Here is a 21,206-nt window from a genome sequence, read left to right as displayed (position 1 = left end):
ATGGTGCAAACTAGCTGAGTAACAGAGTGACTGCAATGCCTTTTTTGCCTTTGGTTGCTGTGCAGAATGAAGAGGGTTTAGCCAGGAAAAGAGGGTGAGAAGGAGCAGCTGGATGTCACCTTCCAGAGGTGCATTTGCCCTTGAACTGTATTATAGAATCACAGAGGACTCGTATTGACCAAGAGTGCTCCCCTCAGGGCTTCAGGCAGCTAGTCCTCCTCCTTCTGGTTCCTCTCCCTGGGGGTGAAATCCCCCAGTGATTTCTCCTTGATCTTATTAAGGCACAAATGCACCTGGAAACTCTTTAGCCCCAAGAGGCAAGATGGGTGACATAAGGAAAGGTAGCAGAATCTTAGGTGTTGCCAGTAGGACCTGTGTGACTTCTGATGGTTCCATAGCCTGCATGGCTCCACAAGGTGGGTCTCAGTGAGCCAAGCCCCCTCCCCTGTTAGAGGTCTCCACGCAGGGTTTCTAAACACGCAGGGTTTCTAAACACCTGCTGGCAAATTCAAAGGCAGCCTTGCCGCATTGCTTGTTTGTGTTAGAGACAAAATGGAAATGATTGTTCCTTTTATTAATACATCCATGTTTTATTGGCGTAAATACATGACAGTTTGGCCTCTTTACATTTCCTGCTCCTTTGGAGTGCTGAAGGATCTGCACCAACAGAAGACTAAAGGATAACCAGTCAGGCAGTTGAAGCAAGCAGGTGGGAAGACTGCAAAGGGAAAACTCGCCCTTTGAGGAGGTAACCGGCTGCATTTTGAAATGAGTCTTTGCCAGAAGTCTCCTTTTCATTTTTTTAAAAAATGCAGGTCCAACAAACAAAACATTGGCCTGTAACATAAATGTAAGCATCTAGTTCACTACAGGTGCTGCAAGATACATTTCAGGCTTTAAGTGGTGTCATTCTTATGCACCATCCAATTCACTTGGCATGAAGCTAATCTGCCTACATGCATTGACTTTCCAGGGTCTTCCCTGTGAGACTCATCTTGTCCAATCCCCTGCAATGCAGGAATATGCAGCTGTCCAATACTGGAATTGAACCTGCAACCTTGGCGTTATTAGCACCACGCTCTGACCAACTGAGCAATCCAGGCTTGCGTCCTCCTTTTGCTGATGTAGCCTGGGGGCAGTGCATGTCAAGGGATAGCCCACACGGTCTATGCAAGAACATACCAGGGGTCCTTGCCGCTTCAGGTGGCAGTTTTGCTGGGCTGGCAGCTGTAAAACACCAACCGGTAGGAAAAGGCAGGCTACCAAGTAGAAAAGAAAGGCAGGTGGTCTTTTAGTGGCCTGCATTTCCCACTCACTACTGGAAGGCACCTGGGGGCTCAACGCTGCCAGCCAAACCCCACCCCAAAGTGGCAGCTTTGCCTTTGCAGGCATATTTTCATGTGGAATGAAGGGTTCCCCTTCCCAGGAGTCCCTGCAGAGGTCGCCCACCTAATGCTCCACATTTCATGGCAGAGTGGCATTAAGCATGGAGAACATCAGATTAACAGCTCTCAAGTGAGCACAGCTTATTAGCGCCTACTGTGAAGTGACCATAACAAGGCCCCTCATGGCCTTAACCCTCAGGACTGAGCTGGGAACTCTGGTGGGAAAATGCTCCCCCCCAGGACAGGAGCAGTGGGAAGACATGCTCTGCTCTGTGACAGCAGAATGGAGGAAATGGGAACTGACGGGAACCCAGCAATGTGCCAAGGGCAAAGTCTCAAGCTGGTTGATTTATGGGTCACAGTTTGGGTTTTGTGTGTGCGTGCACATGTGTGCATTTCTCCACCCTCTTCTACAACCTCACCAAGAGCAGCCCCCAGAAGTTCAAGTGTCGCAGCAGCAGGCATTGGAGATTGCTTGTCTGTGCTCAGGGCAGGGGTATCCCTGTCTCTGGGTGACACAGATCTTGAGCCTTGCTCCAGCCAGAGACATGATCAGCATTTCTGATGCCACACAGTGCAGAGAAACTTGTGGCACCCTCTAAGTGCTCTGAGGCAGCTATTCAATGTCTTTTCCATTTGTGCATTCATGATGATTTCGAAGAATTGTAGAATTGGAAGGGACCCTGAGGGTCATCAGGTCCAACACCCTGCCATGCAACTTGTGCTCATGATAGTATCAAGGCAGTTATACACAAGCCCACTTTCAATACCCTTTGCACCTACAAAGGTTTTGAAGTGGACACACTGATTTGTTTCCAGTTTGTGCGTGGTCTTGTAACTTTCTGTTGGAACTGTGTCACTTTTTATATCCTATTTTGTCCCACTTTGGCTGCACTATAGCCCCTCCAGCAACAATATTGCCATGGCATTGGGGAAGCATCGCAGAGGAGCTAATAAAGCAAGATTAGGTGTGGACACTCCAGAATATAGCCACCCCTAATGCACTATTATTGTGTCAAAAACATGTTGCAGAAGACAGTCCGGAGGTGCTGCAATTCCTCATTTGCCATCAACAGTTGACAGTCCACCTTGTGCAGGAAACGACAACAGCAGCTCCATCCAGTGTAGGGTTGCCATACGTCCGGATTTTCCCAGACATTACTGGGATTTCAAAGGCAGAATTGACATTGGTGGGGCGGTTCTGAAAGGTGGCGCTTTGGGGTCTTCCTCTAAAAAAAAGCCCAACAACTTTCAGGGTGTCCTGGTTTTTACTTTTTTGAAATATGGCAACCCTAATGCAGTCACAACACCTAGGCTAGACACATGGCGCAGCCGCAGCAAGAGATTGGAAGAGGCGCCTCTACATCTGGGAGCAACAGAGCAATCAAGCGAGGCTGCAGCATTTGCATTTGCACCTGCAGCTGCACACAGTCCCCCTTGGGCCTTCTTCCTCTTCACGTGACTGCAGCGTGGCCACTTGGGCGTGGCTTGGTGCAAGTGAGCTTCTGTCACAGATGTCTCGGGGAGGGTGAGACACAGTGCTACTTCCCACAACAGGATGGAGAGCAAAAGCAATGGGTTCTCATGGGGAGACAAGAATCCCTGTTTGTGCAGGCTGGACAGTTCTGTCTGCAAGCAACTCCCTGCTAACACTCACTTTGCTGCACTGCCAAGCAACGAGCAGGCGACCGTACTCACAACTGAGTGTCGCCCCTCCCAGGCACGGATTCCAGCCCATGAGATTCCCCTCGCAGACCTCCAGCATGTCTCCCCCCTCCGTCCCCCAAACCTTTGCAGCCTCCTCCCAATCAAGGTCAGGGAGGGTTCCTGCTCAGTAAACTTCCTACTCTCTTCTCAGCCCCACCACTTTGGCAGCTATATCCAGAAAGGGCAGCAAGAAGCCAATAGCTGCATTTCCCAGCTTACTGTGGACACCTTGCAACTTTTGCTGCAATCCTTCACTCTCCCTGGAAGCCCCAGCAACAAAGTGCTGAAATGAGGCTGCAGCTGCTTTGCAAGCAGAACTCTGCAGGGCAAAACGTCTGGCAGCGGCATCTCCAATTAAGCAGGTTCCAGGTAGCAATGGCCCCATCCTGGCCTGAGAACCAGGGAGAGCCAATATCGGGACAGACAGAGAAGTATGGGTGCCTACTTTCCTCTAAACAAGGCTTTTTGCTCATAGAACCATAGAGCTGGAAGGGACCCCATGGTTCATCTAGCCCAACCCCCTACAATGCAAGAATCTCAAATAAAGCACCCGTGACAGACAGACAGCCAATCTCTGCTTAAAACACATACAAGGAAGGAGAATCCACAACCTCCTGAGGGAGACCGTTCCACTATTGAACAGCTCTTACTGTCAGGAAGTCCTTCCTGATGTTTAGTCAGAATCTCCTTTCTTGTAACTTGAAACCAATGGTTTGAGTCCTGCTTGCAGGAGCTAGAAAAAGCAAGCTTGCTCCATCTTACATGTGTCAGCCCTTGGGATGTTTGAAGATGGTTATCATATCTCCTCTCAGTCTCCTCTTATCCAGGCTAAACATACCCAGTTCCCTCAACCGTTCCTCATAAGGCTTGGTTTCCAGACCCTTGATCATCTTGGTTGCCCTCCCCTACACACATTCCAGCTTGCCAATATCCTCCTTAAATTGTGGTGCCCAGAACTGGATACAGGACTCCAGGTGTGGTCTGACAGAGGCAGAATAGAGTGGAACTATTACATCCCTTGATCTGGACACTGCTCAGTGGGTTAGGTATGCAATGATGCAGGAACAAGACCTTCCAGCTGTCCTCTTCTCAAAGCCCTCTGCCCCCCCCCACTCTGACTGCAGCCTGAGGGCCCCCACACCTGGCATGTACTGTTCCAGGATGCGCCCTTCCCCTCCCCTCCCCCTTGGCTTCTCTCAGCAGCAGGAAGAGCCTGCCTTGCTGCTGGTATGCAGGTCAACCGCATGGCCCAGCACACAGTGCTCCAGCTGCTCCTCCATGGCCAGCACCTGCCGCACAGCTTCCTCAAAGGCCACAGCCACGTTGGTGTCGTCCTTGGCACTTGTCTCTAGGTAGGGGTAGTTGCCATGCTCCATGCACCAGGCCTGGGCCTCTTCGGAGGTCACTTGCCTCTCCAGCTTGTCCACCTTGTTGCCCAGAACCACAAAGGGGAAGTGGTCAGGGTCCTTCACGTTGGCATAACAGATGAATTCCTTCTGCCAGTGGCCCAGGTTGTCGAAGCTCTGCCGGTCATCCACACTGAAGGTCAGCAGACAGCAGTCAGCCCCCCGGTAGAAAGGGGTCCTCAGGCTCTTGAAGCGCTCCTGCCCAGCTGTGTCCCAGATCTGGAGCGTCACGAAGCGCCCATCCACCTCCAGGTCCCGGTTGAGGAACTCAACCCCAATGGTGTGGAAGGCCTGCGAGTCAAACTTGTTGGTGACGTAGCGGTTCATGAGGGAGCTCTTCCCAACGCCGCCATCGCCCAGGAGGATCACCTTCAGCAGCAGTGACTTCCCACTCATGGCAGCAAAGGAGAGGTCTAGAGGGAAAAGGCAGCCTCTGTTAGTGAGAGGGCAGCTGTTAAGGAGCCCCTGTGTAAGGAGCCCCTCTCTTCCACCACAGTATAGAGAGGAATACTGCCTGCCACTCCTGCATTTCCAGTGCCTGCCAGAGGCAGAGGACCTTCTCCAGATTGAGGGCCACAATCCCTGCCAGGCAAAGTTCCAAGGGCCGCATGCAAATGAGGGGTGGAGCCAAGGGGGAGAAGCTGGCAGAGCAACAGATGCAAATTCCACCTTTGTACGGTGGGCCTGTTTTCACACACACACACACACACACACACACACACAGGCACACACACACACACACACACACCTACCTACACCTTGCTCTGCTTTCTGTCCTCCATCCAGGGAAGAGCCAGAGGTCAAGGACACACTCCACACACTAGTGAGAGTTCCAAGGGCCAGACAGAGAGGTACGGAGGGCCGCAGTCACCCCCTGGGCTTGAAGTTCTCCACCTCTTTGATATGCCTATTAATTTGTGGGACTCGTTGTCACAAGGGGTGGCAGCAGCCGCTGGCTTTGAAGAGGGATTCAATAAATCAACAGAGGAGGGTGTGAAAAAGGCCTTTCTATGGCTACCAGCCCATGTGACTGCATGCTGCCTGGAAGGTTTCCACAAGGATTCAGGGATGTCATGTTTCTGCATATCAGTCGTTGGGGGGAAGGGGCCATGGTGCTTGCATTCTGCTTGTGGGTTTGTAGGAATGACTTAGACTGAGTCTGACCACTGACTGGTCCATTGAGTTCTGCCATGAATGGCAGCAATGACTCTTCAGGCTTTCAGGCAGGGGACAATGTCCAGCCCTTTCTGGAGATGCCCTGGGGCCTTCTGCATGCCAAGCAGGTGCTCTGCTGCTGAGCTAAAATAAAAAAGCAAATCTAGCTGCCCCTATTCCAACAGAACGCTGAACCAGAAGACAAAAGGCCTCTGATCCAACAGGGTTCCTCTGGTGTCCTCAGGGCAAGGGCTGATCTACTATGAAACTAACAAAGCTTAGTCCCAGAGGGGCCCCAGAAGCGACCTTCGTCTACATTTGGCTTAAAAATTTGGGGTATAATAGGCCAGATTTGAGAGGGACGTGGGTGGCACTGTGGGTTAAACCACAGAGCCTAGGACTTGCCGATCAGAAGGTCAGCGGTTCGAATCCCCGCGATGGGGTGAGCTCCCGTTGCTCGGTCCCTGCTCCTGCCAACCTAGCAGTTCAAAAGCACGTCCAAGTGCAAGTAGATAAATAGGTACCACTCTGGCAGGAAGGTAAACGGCATTTCTGTGTGCTGCTCTGGTTCACCAGAAGCGGCTTAGTCATGCTGGCCACATGACCTGGAAGCTGTACGCCGGCTCCCTCAGCCAGTAAAGCGAGATGAGCGCCGCAACCCCAGAGTCGGTCACAACTGGACCTAATGGTCAGGGGTCCCTTTACCTTTACTAGGCCAGATTTGAGTGACACGACTCAAATTGATTAATTTTTTGTTGTGTATATTTCAACAATCCCAAAGCTTGAGAGCTGTTAGCACAGACGTTTGTAAAGGTGTGGTGATTTATCATGGAACAACCCCATTGAAGAAGATAACAGTGGTTACGCAGACCTCGCTACTGCCTGTGCAGTTCAGGCTTCAGGGCTCTGAGAATGTAGGTCTGCCCCTGCTTCAGGGATGCCAATTTGAATAAAACATTGGAGGCAGGCAGGTAACTCCCAAGACATTTGAATTGCAACACCTATTCACTTGGGGGGGAGGGGCCAGCCCCCTTAAATATTTTATTTTATTGTAGGGGAGGGCCAAAGGGACCTCACTCCCTAGGAGTTGGCTCAGGGTAGAGAGCTAAAGGGTGGCAAGCAGTGTGGTGTTCTCCTAACCACTCCTTCGGTGTAGGCTTGTGGTTTGCAATTGCAGCTTTGGAAACTGGATGACTCTGCAGGGCGGACAGAGGCAGTCTGAAAGTAAGCCGATTGCCCCATGCCGACAGGGCTGGCTGAGTGCCCACCTGCAGCGTACCTGTACTGTGGAGAGACCAGTCCCACCTCTGGGGCAGCCTGGCCAATGCCACACCTGCGCCTCAGCAGCATTACTGAAAGGCAAGGCAGGTCACTCAGCTTGTTACCATGTGGGGTGGGAGGACAGTTCATGCGTAAGTGTCCCTTTCGCTCCCCACATTGTCTCTTTATGGGCAGACCTGCCACTTTGCAAAAGCCCCCACAAACAGCACAGTATTCTGCTCAGAGCATGAGCAAGCATTTGGTTTTCGGAAAGCCACAGGCCCTGACATCGCTCTGTCTGTGGGCATGGCTGGCACTGCCATTGTGCAGGCGGACCCTCCCCCCACGGGTAAGGGAGAGGGGACCAACACTCCCTCCCCCTGCTCCACCCACTCAGAGTGATAGCCCTTCTTTTGCCTAAGATGAGCCAGAAAGATTGACTTTATTGTCGTTTTATTTATCAAGGAACCTACTTCTACCTGGTCTCCACTGGAAAGTGGCAGAGTGGGCCATGCTAAGAGCATGAAAATTAAGAGTCTGGATCAGGCCAAGGTCCCCACCCCGCGCAGTCCTGCATCCTGTCCTGACGCAGAGGCCAAGCAGATGCCCTTTAGGAGAAACCAACAAACAGGAGCGATCAGCGCTGGTTTCCAGCAACTGGCATTCAGAAGCATCACTGCCTCCGGGAGTTTAGATTTTAAAAGGGCGGATCCCTTTGCAAACAGGGCAGCTTGGAGGGGGCAATGGTGTGCTCGGAAGTGTCTCGGTCCTGCCCAATGGACTAGACCTGAGGGCAGGGATCCCGGGACTCCCCTCCCCCCCCCAGCAGAAGCAGCAAGAGGGCCCCGAACCCCCACATTTGGGAGGGAGGAAGGAAGGCGCATCCATCCTCCTCCCCCAAAACCGAACCATCAAACCACCCTCCCTCGGAGAAGACCACCAAGGCCGGGATCTACCTGACCCGCCGGGATCCGCCCATTGCCCACCCCGTCCGGCCTCCCGCGGCAGTGCAAAGGGGGAACTGGATCCTGCCCCGAGGGAGCGCCCAATGACACACCATCTCCCCACGAGGCCTCCACGCAGCGCACCTGCCCGCCGCCGGCCTCGGACGGGTCTCGAACGCGCGGCCCGCGCTGACCGGGAGATCAAAGGCGCATCTGGAGCCGGGCGGGCCGGGCGATGGGGGGGGGACCCCACCGCGCATGCGCTCACTGCCTGCGGAGACCCGAGCGTCTTCCGCCAGCATCACTTCGCTGCTGTTGTCACCAATAGGAAGAGAGCCCGCCTCGCCCCCGCCCGCCCCCATGCCGCGACAGGTGTGAAGCAGGTGCGCCGCTGGGGACAACCGTTACCCGGCCGCAGGTAGGCAAAGAGCGCGGGCAAAGAGGCAGGGGCGCGCGCGCCCTCTTCTCTGACAGGTGGGAACAACAGGAAGGGAACACAGTGGCAACTACCTTACGCTAATGCAGATCAAAAGCCCACCTTAGTTCTGTATCGTCTGTACTGACTAGCAACAATGGCTCGCCAGAGTTTCAGACCCAGTTCTCCCTCGGAGCCACATCTGGAGGTGACATGTGGGGTGTAGCTACTACATCTCAGCTTTTGAATAAAATGGCTCTCCTGGATTATCTCACCTGTCCAAGTCACTGGAGTGAGTAAAAATGCCCTGTGCCTTATAGTTTTCAAGCCTCATATTGGGTAAAAGATTCCTGTATTGCAGGGGTTTGGCTAGATGACCTTAGAGCCCCTTCCAACTCTACAATTCTATTATTATGTACAGTGGTACCTTCGTTCTAGGGGATGCGAGTGGCGCTGTGGGTTAAACCACAGAGCCTAGGACTTGCTGATCAGAAGGTCAGCGGTTCGAATCCCCGTGACAGGGTGAGCTCCCGTTGCTCGGTCCCTGCTCCTGCCAACCTAGCAGTTTGAAAGCACGTCAAGTGCAAGTAGATAAATAGGTACCGCTCCAGCGGGAAGGTAAACGGCATTTCTGTGTGCTGCTCTGGTTTGCCAGAAGAGGCTTAGTCATGCTGGCCACATGACCCAGAAGCTGTACGCCGGCTCCCTCGGCCAATAAAGTGAGATGAGCGTCGCAACCCCAGAGTCAGCCACGACTGGACCTAATGGTCCCTTTACCTTTTTACCTTCATTCTCAAACATAATCCTTTCCGGAAGTCTGTTCCAAAACCAAAGCATTCCCAAACCAAGGCGTGCTTTCCCATAGAAAGTAATGCAAAACAGATTACTCCGTTCCAGATTTTTTTTGGGGGGGGGGAACAGCAATTTAACATGAATTTTACTATCTAATGAGACCATTGATCCATAAAATGAAAGCAATAATCATTGTACTGTACTATAAAATAAACAAGACAGTACTGTAGATGATAAAAATAAAAAAAGTTCTTACTTGCACTGATGATAGTCATTGTTTGGATGGGGGGTTTTATCCATTTCTGCTGTCACACAATCAGCTGAACTGGGTTCCATACAGTCACAAAAACAAATTAACCGAAAAAGCCTCAAAAACAAAAATGCAAAATAAAGAGCAAAACAAAAGCACCAGATACAGTGGTACCTTGGTTCTCGAACTTAATCTGTTCTGGAAGTCCGTTTGGCTTCCGAAATGTTAAAAAACCAAGGTGCGGCTTTTGATTGGTGCAGGTGCCCCAGAAACAATAGCCGACAGCTATATCAGACATTCGGCTTTTGAAAAATGTTTGAAAACTGGGTTTTCGGTCTTTAGGAACCAAGGGGCTTGAGTACCAATGTAATGTAACAAGAACTAAGGTAAAAATGGATTTTTTAATTTTAAAAATGGAGAAACTATATGATGCAGTTGAAAAAGATTGACAATGGAACCCATGAAGGGGTGGAGGGAAGTTAAAGATTCAGGGAATCCTATATGTTTATGTTTATGATTAGTATTTGAATATGAATATAAATGTAAATTGCAAAACTGAATAAAAAATGGTTTGGTTTTTTTTTAAAAAAAGACTCAACTTGACAAACATTGCACTGAATATCAAAGAATTTTGTTCAACACAACAAGCCCATCCACCACATTAAAATACCCATATTGACTTTTCAGTTATATTTTTATTGCTTCTTTTATTTCTAAGGGCCTGCTGGAAAAATCCACAGAGTGGCTAGTGGATAAAGACATTCTGGCAGCAGAACAAGTGGGATTTAGACCCGGCAGGTCCACGCTAGATCACTGCCTAAAATTACAACACCTTATAGAAAAATATGTCAGGAGTGCAGGCCTCACTATATGCAGCCTTTCTTGATCTAAAAGCAGCCTTTGACTCAGTTCGCAGAACGAGACTCTGGGACAAGCTTCGGGCCACTACCATTGATAGAAGGCTACTATATTTAATTCAGGTAGTACAGTACATTCAAATACGGCCCTTAGAGTCAGGTGCAGCCAGCTAGGGCACTTAACAGATCCCATCAAAACAAGGTGGCTGGGGAAACTCAGCCAGATGGGCGGGGTATAAATAATAAATTATTATTATTCTTATAGGGTGTTGGGCCCCTTTATTATTTAATTTTTATTTAAATAACCTGGTAACCACTCTCCATAACCTTGGCTTCCACCCTCCCAAGTTAGCAAACCGGCACATCACGGCTCTGCTTTACGCAGATGACGTGGTAATACTATCCAGAACCACCATAGAGCTTAGAAGAGCACTAAGAAAATTAGCTGCCTATTGTGAGACGGAATGCCTCAAAATAAATATCAGAAGACCAAAATTCTTGCTTTTGGGAAAAAACCAAAGCTCAGAAATTGGAAACTTCAAGGCCAAAATTTAGAACAAGCCCCCAACTACTGCCACTGTTGACAGCCTGTTGCCCCTTCACTCTGCTTGAATGGGTTATGTCACAATCAGGTGTTTGTGAGCATGAAAATGCTGTTGGGAGTTTCAGCAATGAAGGCTCAGGCATAACATACTGTTTGAAAGTCTGAACATTTCCTCTTTTTTTATTTAACAAAATTTATATACCGCTTTTATAATTTATATACAAATTATTAGGAGAGTAAGTTTAAAAATATACTGTAGTTTATTCACTTATAGGCTAGTTTATATACTTTATTCCTTCTTATACTTCTATCCCACCTTTGCTCCACAGAACATACACACTTCAGCCTCCACCTTCTCCATTTTATCCTGACAGCAATATTGTGAGCTAGGGCCATAGCTTAGTGGTAGAACAACTGCTTAGCATGCAGAAGGCATCAGGTTCAGTCCTCAGCATCTCTTGGAAGGACTGGGAGCGCTCCCTATCCGCTTCGGAGGCTTCGCGTTGCTATCGCTGAAGCCAAGGAGCCTGCATTCGCTCCATAGGACGCACACACATTTCCCCTTAATTTTGGAGGGGGAAAAGTGCGTCCTATAGAGCGAAAAATACGATATATCCAAAACCCATGTAAGGGTGAGAAAAACAAAAATTTTACAGTGTGTGACCTATTAAGGGAGAACTACAGAAAAATTCATCATAGATGGTACTTAACTCCGGACAGATTGTCAAAAATGAATAAAATGAACAACAATAAATGCTGGAAATGTAATAGGACAAAAGGCACGTTATACCATATGTGGTGGACTTGCTCAAAGATTAAAACCTTTGGGGACATGATCCACAACGAGATAAAAAAACTGATAAGGGCATCACACAATAAAAAGGCAGAGGCATATTTACTAGGAATTCTTGATTAAGATATCCCAAAGGATAAAACTAACATATTCTTATACGTGACAAAATGTGTTCTCCCTAGCAGAGAGCACGTGTTGAGGTGGGGATACAAGCCACCCCAGTGTTGCTGGGCGGATTTGCGGAGTGACCCAGGCAGTGAATTAGTTAATTGGGTCGCTGGGGAGAATTGCTTGTTGCCAATTTTGAAGGAGGGGTCAGAGGTTTTAAATATTGCGTCCTCTTGGCTACTTGGACCGGATCATATGGAGCACTTGGACTGTCTGGAGGACAGTGGAGCGGTCCGGTTACATTTCTTTATTTCCCCCTTCTTTTTAATCCTCTCTAGTCCCTTAAATAATTTATTTCCCCTTTTTTCCTGTTTGATTTCCCACCCCACCCCTTACCCCTGCCCTTTGGGCAGATTCTCCCTGTATCTGTGGCTTGCCTTTCCCAATAGGGAGAGAGCCCCGGGCTTTCTTTCGCAAAAGTTTTCCCCATTTCTCCTGTTGTTAATTGTGGGGCTAATCAGGGCTGTTCCCAGCTTAGCTACAATCACTTTCGTTTATAGTATCCCCAAAGGTTGGCTTTATTTTGGGTGTGTGCGGTGCTGTTGGCCAAATTTTAATCTAGCCTTGGGCGGGAGCACTATTTTGAGTTCCTTTAATATTGTTATGAGACAAAGATTCTCAAGAGCAGAAGCAGGGAGGCCTATTCGGCCTGCACATAACATCCAAGCCTAAGCCTGCTACAGGTAGCAGTAAGTTGTTAAGTCTCTGTGACACGTGACTCATTGTCTCTATAAGAATGTATCTGCTTGCAGGCTCAGTTGCTGCTAATGTATATCTGAGGCAGACAGAGGGAGCCAGAGGCTCTCTGTGCCTCCAATGACTATGAGCACTCTGTGTATGCTCTTGAACTATGCTGTTTCTGAGCAAGTTTATTTTCTTCAAGTTTGTTTTGCCCTGATAGTGGCGACTGCCATTTTAGAGATGAGCCACTGTGGCTTAGTGGGTAGAGTGCAGGACTAGGACCTGGGAGACAAGGTTCATATCCCCCTCTTAGCCATTGTTATAACAAAACAAAACAAACTGCTACTTTTGGACTATTCCGTTGCTGGGTAGTTTGGCCCATTTGTGATAAAAGAACTTTGTGTTTCTTGAGGGGGTGCTTCCCTCTAAAAGGGCAAGCAGGGATACCTGGACAAGCTGTGGGCTACCTCAACTCTGTTATTTCACTGGAAACATTTATGTCTGGCCTAGCAGGTGATCCTAGGGCTTTGCTCTAGAATTCGATGGCCTCTGGCAGTGTTTCCGGCCTGAATAGTGTCCCCATGTGGTGCACGAAACATTGGTTTCACTGGTTCCTTACATTGTTTAGTTTTTTGCAGACTATGACAGGGCCTTTGCAGATGCCTCCAGAGCTTGCCTCTCCTGCAGAGGATGACTTACTGATGCCCCAGGTGCCTTCTTCACAATATTGCTGTCAGGATAAAATGGAGAAGGTGGAGGCTGAAGTGTGTATGCTCTGCGGAGGAAAGGTGGGATAGAAGAATAAGAAGGAATAAAGTATGTAAACTAGCCTATAAGTGAATAAACTACAGTATATTTTTAACTTACTCTCCTAATAATTTATAATTTATAAATTATAAAAGCGGTATATAAATTTTGTTAAATAAAAAAAGAGGAAATGTTCAGACTTTCAAACAGTATGTTATGCCTGAGCCTTCGTTGCTGAAACTCCCAACAGCATTTTCATGCTCACAAACACCTTATGAAGGAACCATTGTGACATAACCCATTCAAGCAGAGTGAAGGGGCAACAGGCTGCCAACAGTGGCAGTAGTTGGGGGCTCCTATCTATTAAAAAGCCACAGAAAGTCTTTTCTTACTGCCTGAGGAATTAATCCCTTATTTAACGTTCATAATTGCTGGATCAATTTAACAGGACTGGAGCTAACATTTGCTTGGATTTGGCACCATTGATAGGGAACTGCCTGCTGCGTCCTCCGCTTTGAAGTCACCCTGGTTTTTGGGCCTCCAGCACCTCCTTCATCATGTCCAACCCATCTAAGAGGCGTATGATACTGGTGTTCCACTGGGTTAGGAAGAAGCCCCTGACAGAGAAGCCGTGCTCTACCATCTCGGCCAGACCTTCTGCCTCTCCACCGGCTTGCAACACTCCTCACATTTCACCCTACTTCACGAGGAGCAAGACACAACCCGCTCTGCTCAGGAGGTCCAGCAGGCGCAAGGTGCTGCGATTACCGAATCTCACTGACCCCAAGTTATAGAGATCTGTCCTTGGCAGCGTTGGCCGGAAGAGAGCCCGCAGGTGTGGCAAGCAAAAGAAGACTCCAGCGGGAACAGGAAAAGGGGTGAGGGCTAGGCTAGAGTCAAGAAGGCTCCAAAGCTATTTGCAGGGTGGGATTGCTTTGGAAGATGCCTTCTGACAATCTCTACCCTTGAACCACGTAAGGACATAAGAAGTGCCTGCTGGATGAGGCCAAATTGGCCTGTCTAGTCCAGCATCCTGTTCTCACAGTGGCCAACCAGAGTCCTGTGGAAACAAGAGCATTCTGTATTCCCTTCCTGCAACTTCCAGCAACTACTATTCACAAACGTTACTGCCACTGACTGTGGAGGTAGTGCATAGCCATCGTGCCTAGTAGCCATTGATAGCCTTTCCTGCATAAAACCATCCAAGTTGGTGGCCATCACAGCTTTCTGTGGGATTGAGCTTCCAGAGGGGTAGCTGAGCATGCCTGCTGCAGGAAAAACAGGCATTAAAAGCACATTTCTCCCAAAGAATCCTGGGAATTGCAGTTTGTAAAGGGTGCTACAAATTGTAGCTATGCGGTAGAAGGGTAATCTACAGTTCCCAGGATTCTTACAGGGGAGAAGCGATAATGCTTTTAATGTATGGTGTGTTGTTGTTGTTGTTGTTGTTGTTTAGTCGTTTAGTCGTGTCCGACTCTTCGTGACCCCATGGACCAGAGCACGCCAGGCACTCCTGTCTTCCACTGCCTCCCGCAGTTTGATCAAACTCATGCTGGTAGCTTCAAGAACACTGCCCAACCATCTCATCCTCTGTCGTCCCCTTCTCCTTGTGCCCTCCATCTTTCCCAACATCAGGGTCTTTTCCAGGGAGTCTTCTCTTCTCATGAGGTGGCCAAAGTATTGGAGCCTCAGCTTCACGATCTGTCCTTCCAGTGAGCACTCAGGGCTGATTTCCTTAAGAATGGATACATTTGATCTTCTTACAGTCCATGGGACTCTCAAGAGTCTCCTCCAGCACCATAATTCAAAAGCATCAATTCTTCGGCGATCAGCCTTCTTTATGGTCCAGCTCTCACTTCCATACATCACTACTGGGAAAACCATAGCTTTAACTATACGGACCTTTGTTGGCAAGGTGATGTCTCTACTTTTTAAGATGCTGTCTAGGTTTGTCATTGCTTTTCTCCCAAGAAGCAGGCGTCTTTTAATTACGTGACTGCTGTCACCATCTGCAGTGATCATGGAGCCCAAGAAAGTAAAATCTCTTACTGCCTCCATTTCTTCCCCTTCTATTTGCCAGGAGGTGATGGGACCAGTGGCCATGATCTTCGTTTTTTAGATGTTGAGCTTCAGACCATATTTTGCGCTCTCCTCTTTCACCCTCAATAAAAGGTTCTTTAATTCCTCCTCACTTTCTGCCATCAAGGTTGTGTCATCTGCATATCTGAGGTTGTTGATATTTCTTCCGGCAATCTTAATTCCGGCTTCGGATTCATCCAGCCCAGCCTTTCGCATGATGAATTCTGCATATAAGTTAAATAAGCAGGGAGACATTATACAGCCTTGTCGTACCCCTTTCCCAATTTTGAACCAATCAGTTGTTCCATATCCAGTTCTAACTGTAGCTTCTTGTCCCACATAGAGATTTCTCAGGAGACAGATGAGGTGATCAGGCACTCCCATTTCTTTAAGAACTTGCCATAGTTTGCTGTGGTCGACACAGTCAAAGGCTTTTGCATAGTCAATGAAGCAGAAGTAGATGTCTTTCTGGAACTCTCTAGCTTTCTCCATAATCCAGCGCATGTTTGCAATTTGGTCTCTGGTTCCTCTGCCTCTTCTAAATCCAGCTTGCATTTCTGGGAGTTCTCGGTCCACATACTGCTTGAGCCTTCCTTGTAGAATTTTAACCATAACCTTGCTAGCGTGTGAAATGAGTGCAATTGTGCGGTAGTTGGAGCATTCTTTGGCACTGCCCTTCTTTGGGATTGGGATGTAGACTGATCTTCTCCAATCCTCTGGCCACTGCTGAGTTTTCCAAACTTGCTGGCATATTGAGTGTAGCACCTTAACAGCATCATCTTTTAAAATTTTAAATAGTTCAGCTGGAATACCATCACTTCCACTGGCCTTGTTATTTGCAGTGCTTTCTAAGGCCCATTTGACTTCACTCTCCAGGATGTCTGGCTCAAGGTCAGCAATCACACTACCTGGGGTGTACGAGACATCCATATCTTTCTGGTATAATTCCTCTGTGTATTCTTGCCACCTCTTCTTGATGTCTTCTGCTTCTGTTAGGTCCTTACCACTTTTGTCCTTTATTATGGTAATCTTTGTACGAAATGTTCCTTTCATATTTCCGTTTTTCTTGAACAGATCTCTGGTTCTTCCCATTCTGTTGTTTTCCTCTATTTCTTTGCATTGCTCGTTTAAGAAGGCCTTCTTGTCTCTCCTTGCTATTCTTTGGAAATCTGCATTCAATTTCCTGTATCTTTCACTATCTCCCTCGCATTTTGCTTGCCTTCTCTCCCCCGCTATTTGTAAGGCCTCGTTGGACAGCCACTTTGCTTTCTTGCATTTCTTTTTCATTGGGATGGTTTTAGTTGCTGCCTCCTGTATAATGTTGCGAGCCTCCACCCATAGTTCTTCAGGCACTCTGTCCAGCAAATCTAAATACTTAAACCTGTTCCTCACTTCCACTGTGTATTCATAAGGGATTTGGTTTAGATTGTATCTTACCGGCCCAGTGGTTTTTCCTACTTTCTTCAGTTTAAGCTTGAATTTTGCTATAAGAAGCTGATGATCTGAGCCACAGTCAGCTCCAGGTGTTGTTTTTGCTGACTGTATAGAGCTTCTCCATCTTTGGCTGCAGAGAATATAATCAATCTGATTTCGATGTTGCCCATCTGGTGATGTCCATGTGTAGAGTCATCTCTTGTGTTGTTGGAAAAGCGTGTTTGTGATGACCAGCTTGTTCTCTTGACAGAACTCTATTAGCCTTTGCCCTGCTTCGTTTTGATCTCCAAGGCCAAACTTGCCAGTTGTTCCTTTTATCTCTTGATTCCCTACTTTAGCATTCCAATCCCCTATAATGAGAAGAACATCCTTCTTTGGTGTCACTTCTATAAGGTCTTGTAAGTCTTCATAGAATTGGTCAATTTCAGTTTCTTCAGCACCAGTAGTTGGTGCATAAACTTGGATTACTGTGATGTTAAAAGGTCTGCCTTGGATTCGTATTGAGATCATTCTATAATTTTTGATTTATAATTTATAATTTATGGTGTGTACACAGCCTCAAATTAGCTCCACCAGCTCTGTAATACTAGAGCAAAGATTATAATGCATATTGTTGTTGTTGTATAAATATTATAAAACCCATTCCTGCAAGCCATGTAGTCTGGAATAAACTCAGTCACCCCTCCCATCATTAATGGTTTCTACTAGGTGGGGAGGGGTGTTGGATCTGCTTCCTGGTCTTGAAGAAAGGCGCAGGTCAGATGTGTGCCCAGACCTGGCCACGCTTCACAAGAGAGGTGTGTTGGTTCAAGGTGGCCACGCTGCCTGCAACTTGCACTCCTTCCTGAAGTGTCTTCCCCAAACCCCTTCTTCCAGAGGCTGTGTTGAAGTTTTCCATCACGTGGAACACAAACTCGCGGAACTACCTCGAGGCTCAGGCAGTGGTGGAAACCCTTCTCAAGCATGAGACGCCAGAGAGCCTCTTGCAATACAAAGGGATCAAAGCAGCTGTGGAGTCTCTCCTGCCATACACGGCACTTCCAGAGGCTGGGCCGGATACTGCAGGCCTCCATGTTCCTTGATTTCATGTGACAAAACATGAAGTTGCCGGACGCCGCCAAGTGGGACGAGGAGATGGACACGTGATGAGCTTTATTTATTTATTATTAATTTTATTGAGTACAAATTAGAAAAAAATACAAATATACAAAAAAAGGAAAATACATGTAACCAATAGAAAATTAGAAAACATTTTACCTCTTCTGATATTTACAATTATTTGCACCTCTACAAAACAATATTCACAATAAAGAAAAGAAATGAAAGGTAAAATAGAAAAGAAAAGAACAAGAAATAGATAAAGAAAAGAAATAAGATCAAGAATGAGAATTTTAAAAGTAGATAAGTATTCACTATACACAGCCATTTCCAATTTATATTTATGTTCGATTATGTATTTTCATCATATCCTTATCTAACTTAATTAAAATATTTTTAAAAGACTTCCACCGTTTGCCTCACACATTTTTGGTAGTCCATTTGTCAAAACCTCTGTTCTTCATACTTTTCCTTTGGGTCTCCTTAATGTCTCGCTTCGTATTTTTTATATTACTCACAAGATTATTCTAAACACAACCAGATTTTAGTAGCTGAGCCGTGGTTCCGCGCTCTGGAGGCTTCGCGTTGCTTTCGCTGAAGCCTGGAGAGCGAGAGGTGTCGCTGCACACCAACCCTTCTCACTCTCCAGGCTTCAGGGATAGCCGCCTGAAGCCTTCGGAACGCAGCGCGAGTTCCCGACACGTTCCAGAGGCTTCAGGTTCCTTTCGCTGAAGCCAGGAGAGTCTTGCTCTCCCGGCTTCAGCAAAAGGAACTCGAAGGCTGCAGAGCGCAACAGGAACTTGCGCTGCACTCCAAAGGCTTCAGGGATGGCTGTCTGAAACCTTCGGAGCACTGCGCGAGTTCAAGCTGTGCTCCAAAGGCTTTGGATTCAGCAAAAGGAACCCGAAGCCTGCGGAGCGCAGCGGGAACTCGGGCTGCGCTCCGAAGGCTTCAGGGTTCTTTGAGGCTGGCGGTGGGGGAATGCAGCGCTTCTGCCCACTGCCAGCCCCACAAGCTCGGGGGGCAGTGGGAAGGCGGCGCGCAGCCTTTGCGTTGCTCCCCGACCTGGTCTTTGAGGCTGGCGGTGGGGGAAAGCAGCGCTTCCCCCCACCGCCAGCCCCACAAGCTCGGGGGGCAGCGGGAAGGCAGGGCGCAGAAAAGGTGCAGAAAAGGGTGTGTGGCTCCTGTGGGCTTTTGCAGGAGGTGGGGGTATTGCCATAGCTGGAGTATTGCCTCTCCCATAGGTGGGGGTATTGCCTCTCCCGGCTGGAGAGGTGGCGCAGCCTCTTTAGCCGTGCGCCACCTCACCAGCCGGGAGAGCGTGCGCGGGGCTAAAGAAGCCATAGCCCTGGGCTTCCCCGGCAGCCCCGAGAAGCTCGCGGAGCAATGGGAAGGCTGCGTGCCTTTCCGCTGCTCCCTGACCTGCTCTTTGGGGCTGGCAGTGGGCTTCCCCCCGCCAGCCCCAAAGAGCAAGTCGAAAGGAACCTGAAGCCTGGAGAGCGAGAGGGGTCGGTGCCTGAAGGCAGCTGAACGCACCTTGAACGGCACCTTGTTTTAGAGGGGGGGAACGGGGGGGTTCTCCCCCTCTCTGCGCAGCGCCTCCTGCTGCTTCGCTGAAGTGGCGCTGGGCAAAGAGGGGGAGAAAAAAAATTATTGTTCTCCCCCCTCTAAAACATGGTGCGTCCTATGGTCGGGTGCATCCTATAGAGTGAAAAATACGGTACCTGTATTTCCTCACATCCAGAAACGCAAGAAAGGCTTTCACTCTTGCTAGAAGCTCGGACTTGCCCTCACCGGTTCTGGAAGGCTCCTATAGAAGAGTCCCATACCCACAGAGACTTTGCGCCTGCCCATTAGGGAAAATAGGAAGCCCCGAACATATATTTTTTAGATGTCCTTCTTATGCTGAGATTCATAGAGACACCATTGATCCTTTGCTGAAGAGGCTCGCTGATCTTTCAGACAAGTCTAAACTTGATTCTCTCCTCTTAGGCAAAGATCACAAGACGACCTGGCTGGTAGCCAGATTCTGCGCCCAGATTTGTAGGCACAGATCATCCTCTAGAATAAAATAGCTTACTAGGGAAAAGCTGAAGTCGCCCTTTGGGGCGCCTCAGAGTCAATTTTTATGGTAGCCCAGATCTCAGTTGTACAGGTGTATGTATATACTGTATCTCAATTTTAACTCATGAGCTATTGCTGCAATCTGCTCTAATTGTATATTTTATCTTAATGAACACTGTTTTTATTGTGTTATGTGAACTGGTCTTTGACTGTAATAAATTATCTATCTATTTCTAATTGTATTTTAATCGTATTAAAATTTGAACTGCATGTGATTTTTTAAATAAAAAAAATAAGTTGGCATCTAGCACTGCACATGACAGCTGCTAAACAACAGGCATTAAGTTCTCCTCCAAGGTCCTCAACAATTTCCAAGTGATCCGGGGCAGTGAGGAATTTGGCAACCACCACCCTGGGTATTAATTTGGTTGTCCAGCATTTTCTCCCCCACCCCCACTCCCTGCCTGTCCTAACAAATTATTTCATACTATAATAATTCTTTCACAACTTTTACTCCAATTCTTTCTGACAACTTATCAAAAGATGCCCTTCTTTCTTCACATATTCTTTTCCGCAGTGGCACCCTTTAAGCCAATTTATCCTCCTCTTTCCCTTTAGTATATATCTCTCTAAACTTCCCCATTAAATAAATGTTTTAAAAGGAAGACATTTTCTTTGGCACTCGCAACATCTATCTGCTTCATTTCAAACACTTAAGAGAGAGAGAGAGAGAGAAACTGATATTTATTGCCGGATTTGAGAACGTTCCTCTGCTTGTGTTTCAAGAAGATGGACTTTTTTCCATTTGCTCTGCTTCCTGCTCAGTTTGACCTGGTTCTCAGTTTTTAATGATGGGGCTCAAACAAGTTTCTGGCCACAGCAACCTTCACAGGATTTCTCTGGATCACTTCTCGTTTGATCATCGCTGCCCATATTAACAAGCCTGTCTGTTATCTCTGAATTCAGTTACACTGGCTTAGATCAGCTGTATGTCCTTCGGATCACCGTTTTTATTTTTATTACACTCAACGACTGAAGATGAGTTTGGAAATTGGCAATATTAACTCCAGAGATGCCAGCCTAGATTCTGCCAGTCTTTCACTTTGGTGATAGGGGCCTTTTGGTTTACGATGCTCTATAAAACATTGTATACAACGATGGTGGTGCTTTTTAACAGCTCTGGCTGACCTTACCATTAGGCAGGGTAATTTCGCATTTAGTTGATTGTCATGAGTGTGATGGCCTGGAAATCTGATTCAGATGCTGAACTGGAGGAATCCCAGCCTGCACAGGAGTCCCCGCCTCCAGGGCCGGCTGAGCTGGGGCAGGGCCTTGATTCTGAAGCACCTGCACCTGTGCCGGATCCTCAGGAGCAGGCACCAGGTGAATCCACTCTGGCTCTGGAGGCGATTGAGGACGCATTGCCT

At 48.0% G+C, this 21,206-nt stretch overlaps 1 protein-coding gene across 3 annotated transcripts; it reads right to left on the bottom strand.

Moving 5' to 3' along the window:
* Positions 1–2,634: 2,634 nt before the first annotated feature.
* Positions 2,635–8,140, bottom strand: RAB9B (RAB9B, member RAS oncogene family). 3 transcript variants are annotated; one of them, XM_053374104.1, is made up of 3 exons: positions 8,002–8,099; positions 6,933–7,005; positions 2,635–4,911 (listed from the first exon to the last, which is right to left on the bottom strand). In XM_053374104.1, the coding sequence occupies exon 3, from the start codon at positions 4,892–4,894 to the stop codon at positions 4,289–4,291; it is 606 nt and encodes a 201-aa protein (XP_053230079.1). In that variant the 5' UTR covers positions 4,895–4,911; positions 6,933–7,005; positions 8,002–8,099; the 3' UTR covers positions 2,635–4,288. The 3 variants fall into 3 exon arrangements, with proteins under 3 accessions (XP_053230079.1, XP_053230081.1, XP_053230078.1); XM_053374106.1 differs by lacking the exon at positions 6,933–7,005 and having other exon boundaries at positions 8,002–8,140; XM_053374103.1 differs by lacking the exon at positions 6,933–7,005 and having other exon boundaries at positions 7,971–8,096.
* Positions 8,141–21,206: the final 13,066 nt, after the last annotated feature.

The sequence above is a fragment of the Podarcis raffonei genome, chromosome Z (assembly GCF_027172205.1).
Source record: "Podarcis raffonei isolate rPodRaf1 chromosome Z, rPodRaf1.pri, whole genome shotgun sequence".
NCBI classification, from domain to species: domain Eukaryota; kingdom Metazoa; phylum Chordata; class Lepidosauria; order Squamata; family Lacertidae; genus Podarcis; species Podarcis raffonei.
This window is presented reverse-complemented; position numbering and strand designations above follow the sequence as displayed.

What these genes read in the sequence shown, in the direction of transcription:
- RAB9B (XM_053374106.1), bottom strand. Translation starts at nt 4,894, where the DNA reads ATGAGTGGGAAGTCACTGCTGCTGAAGGTGATCCTCCTGGGCGATGGC.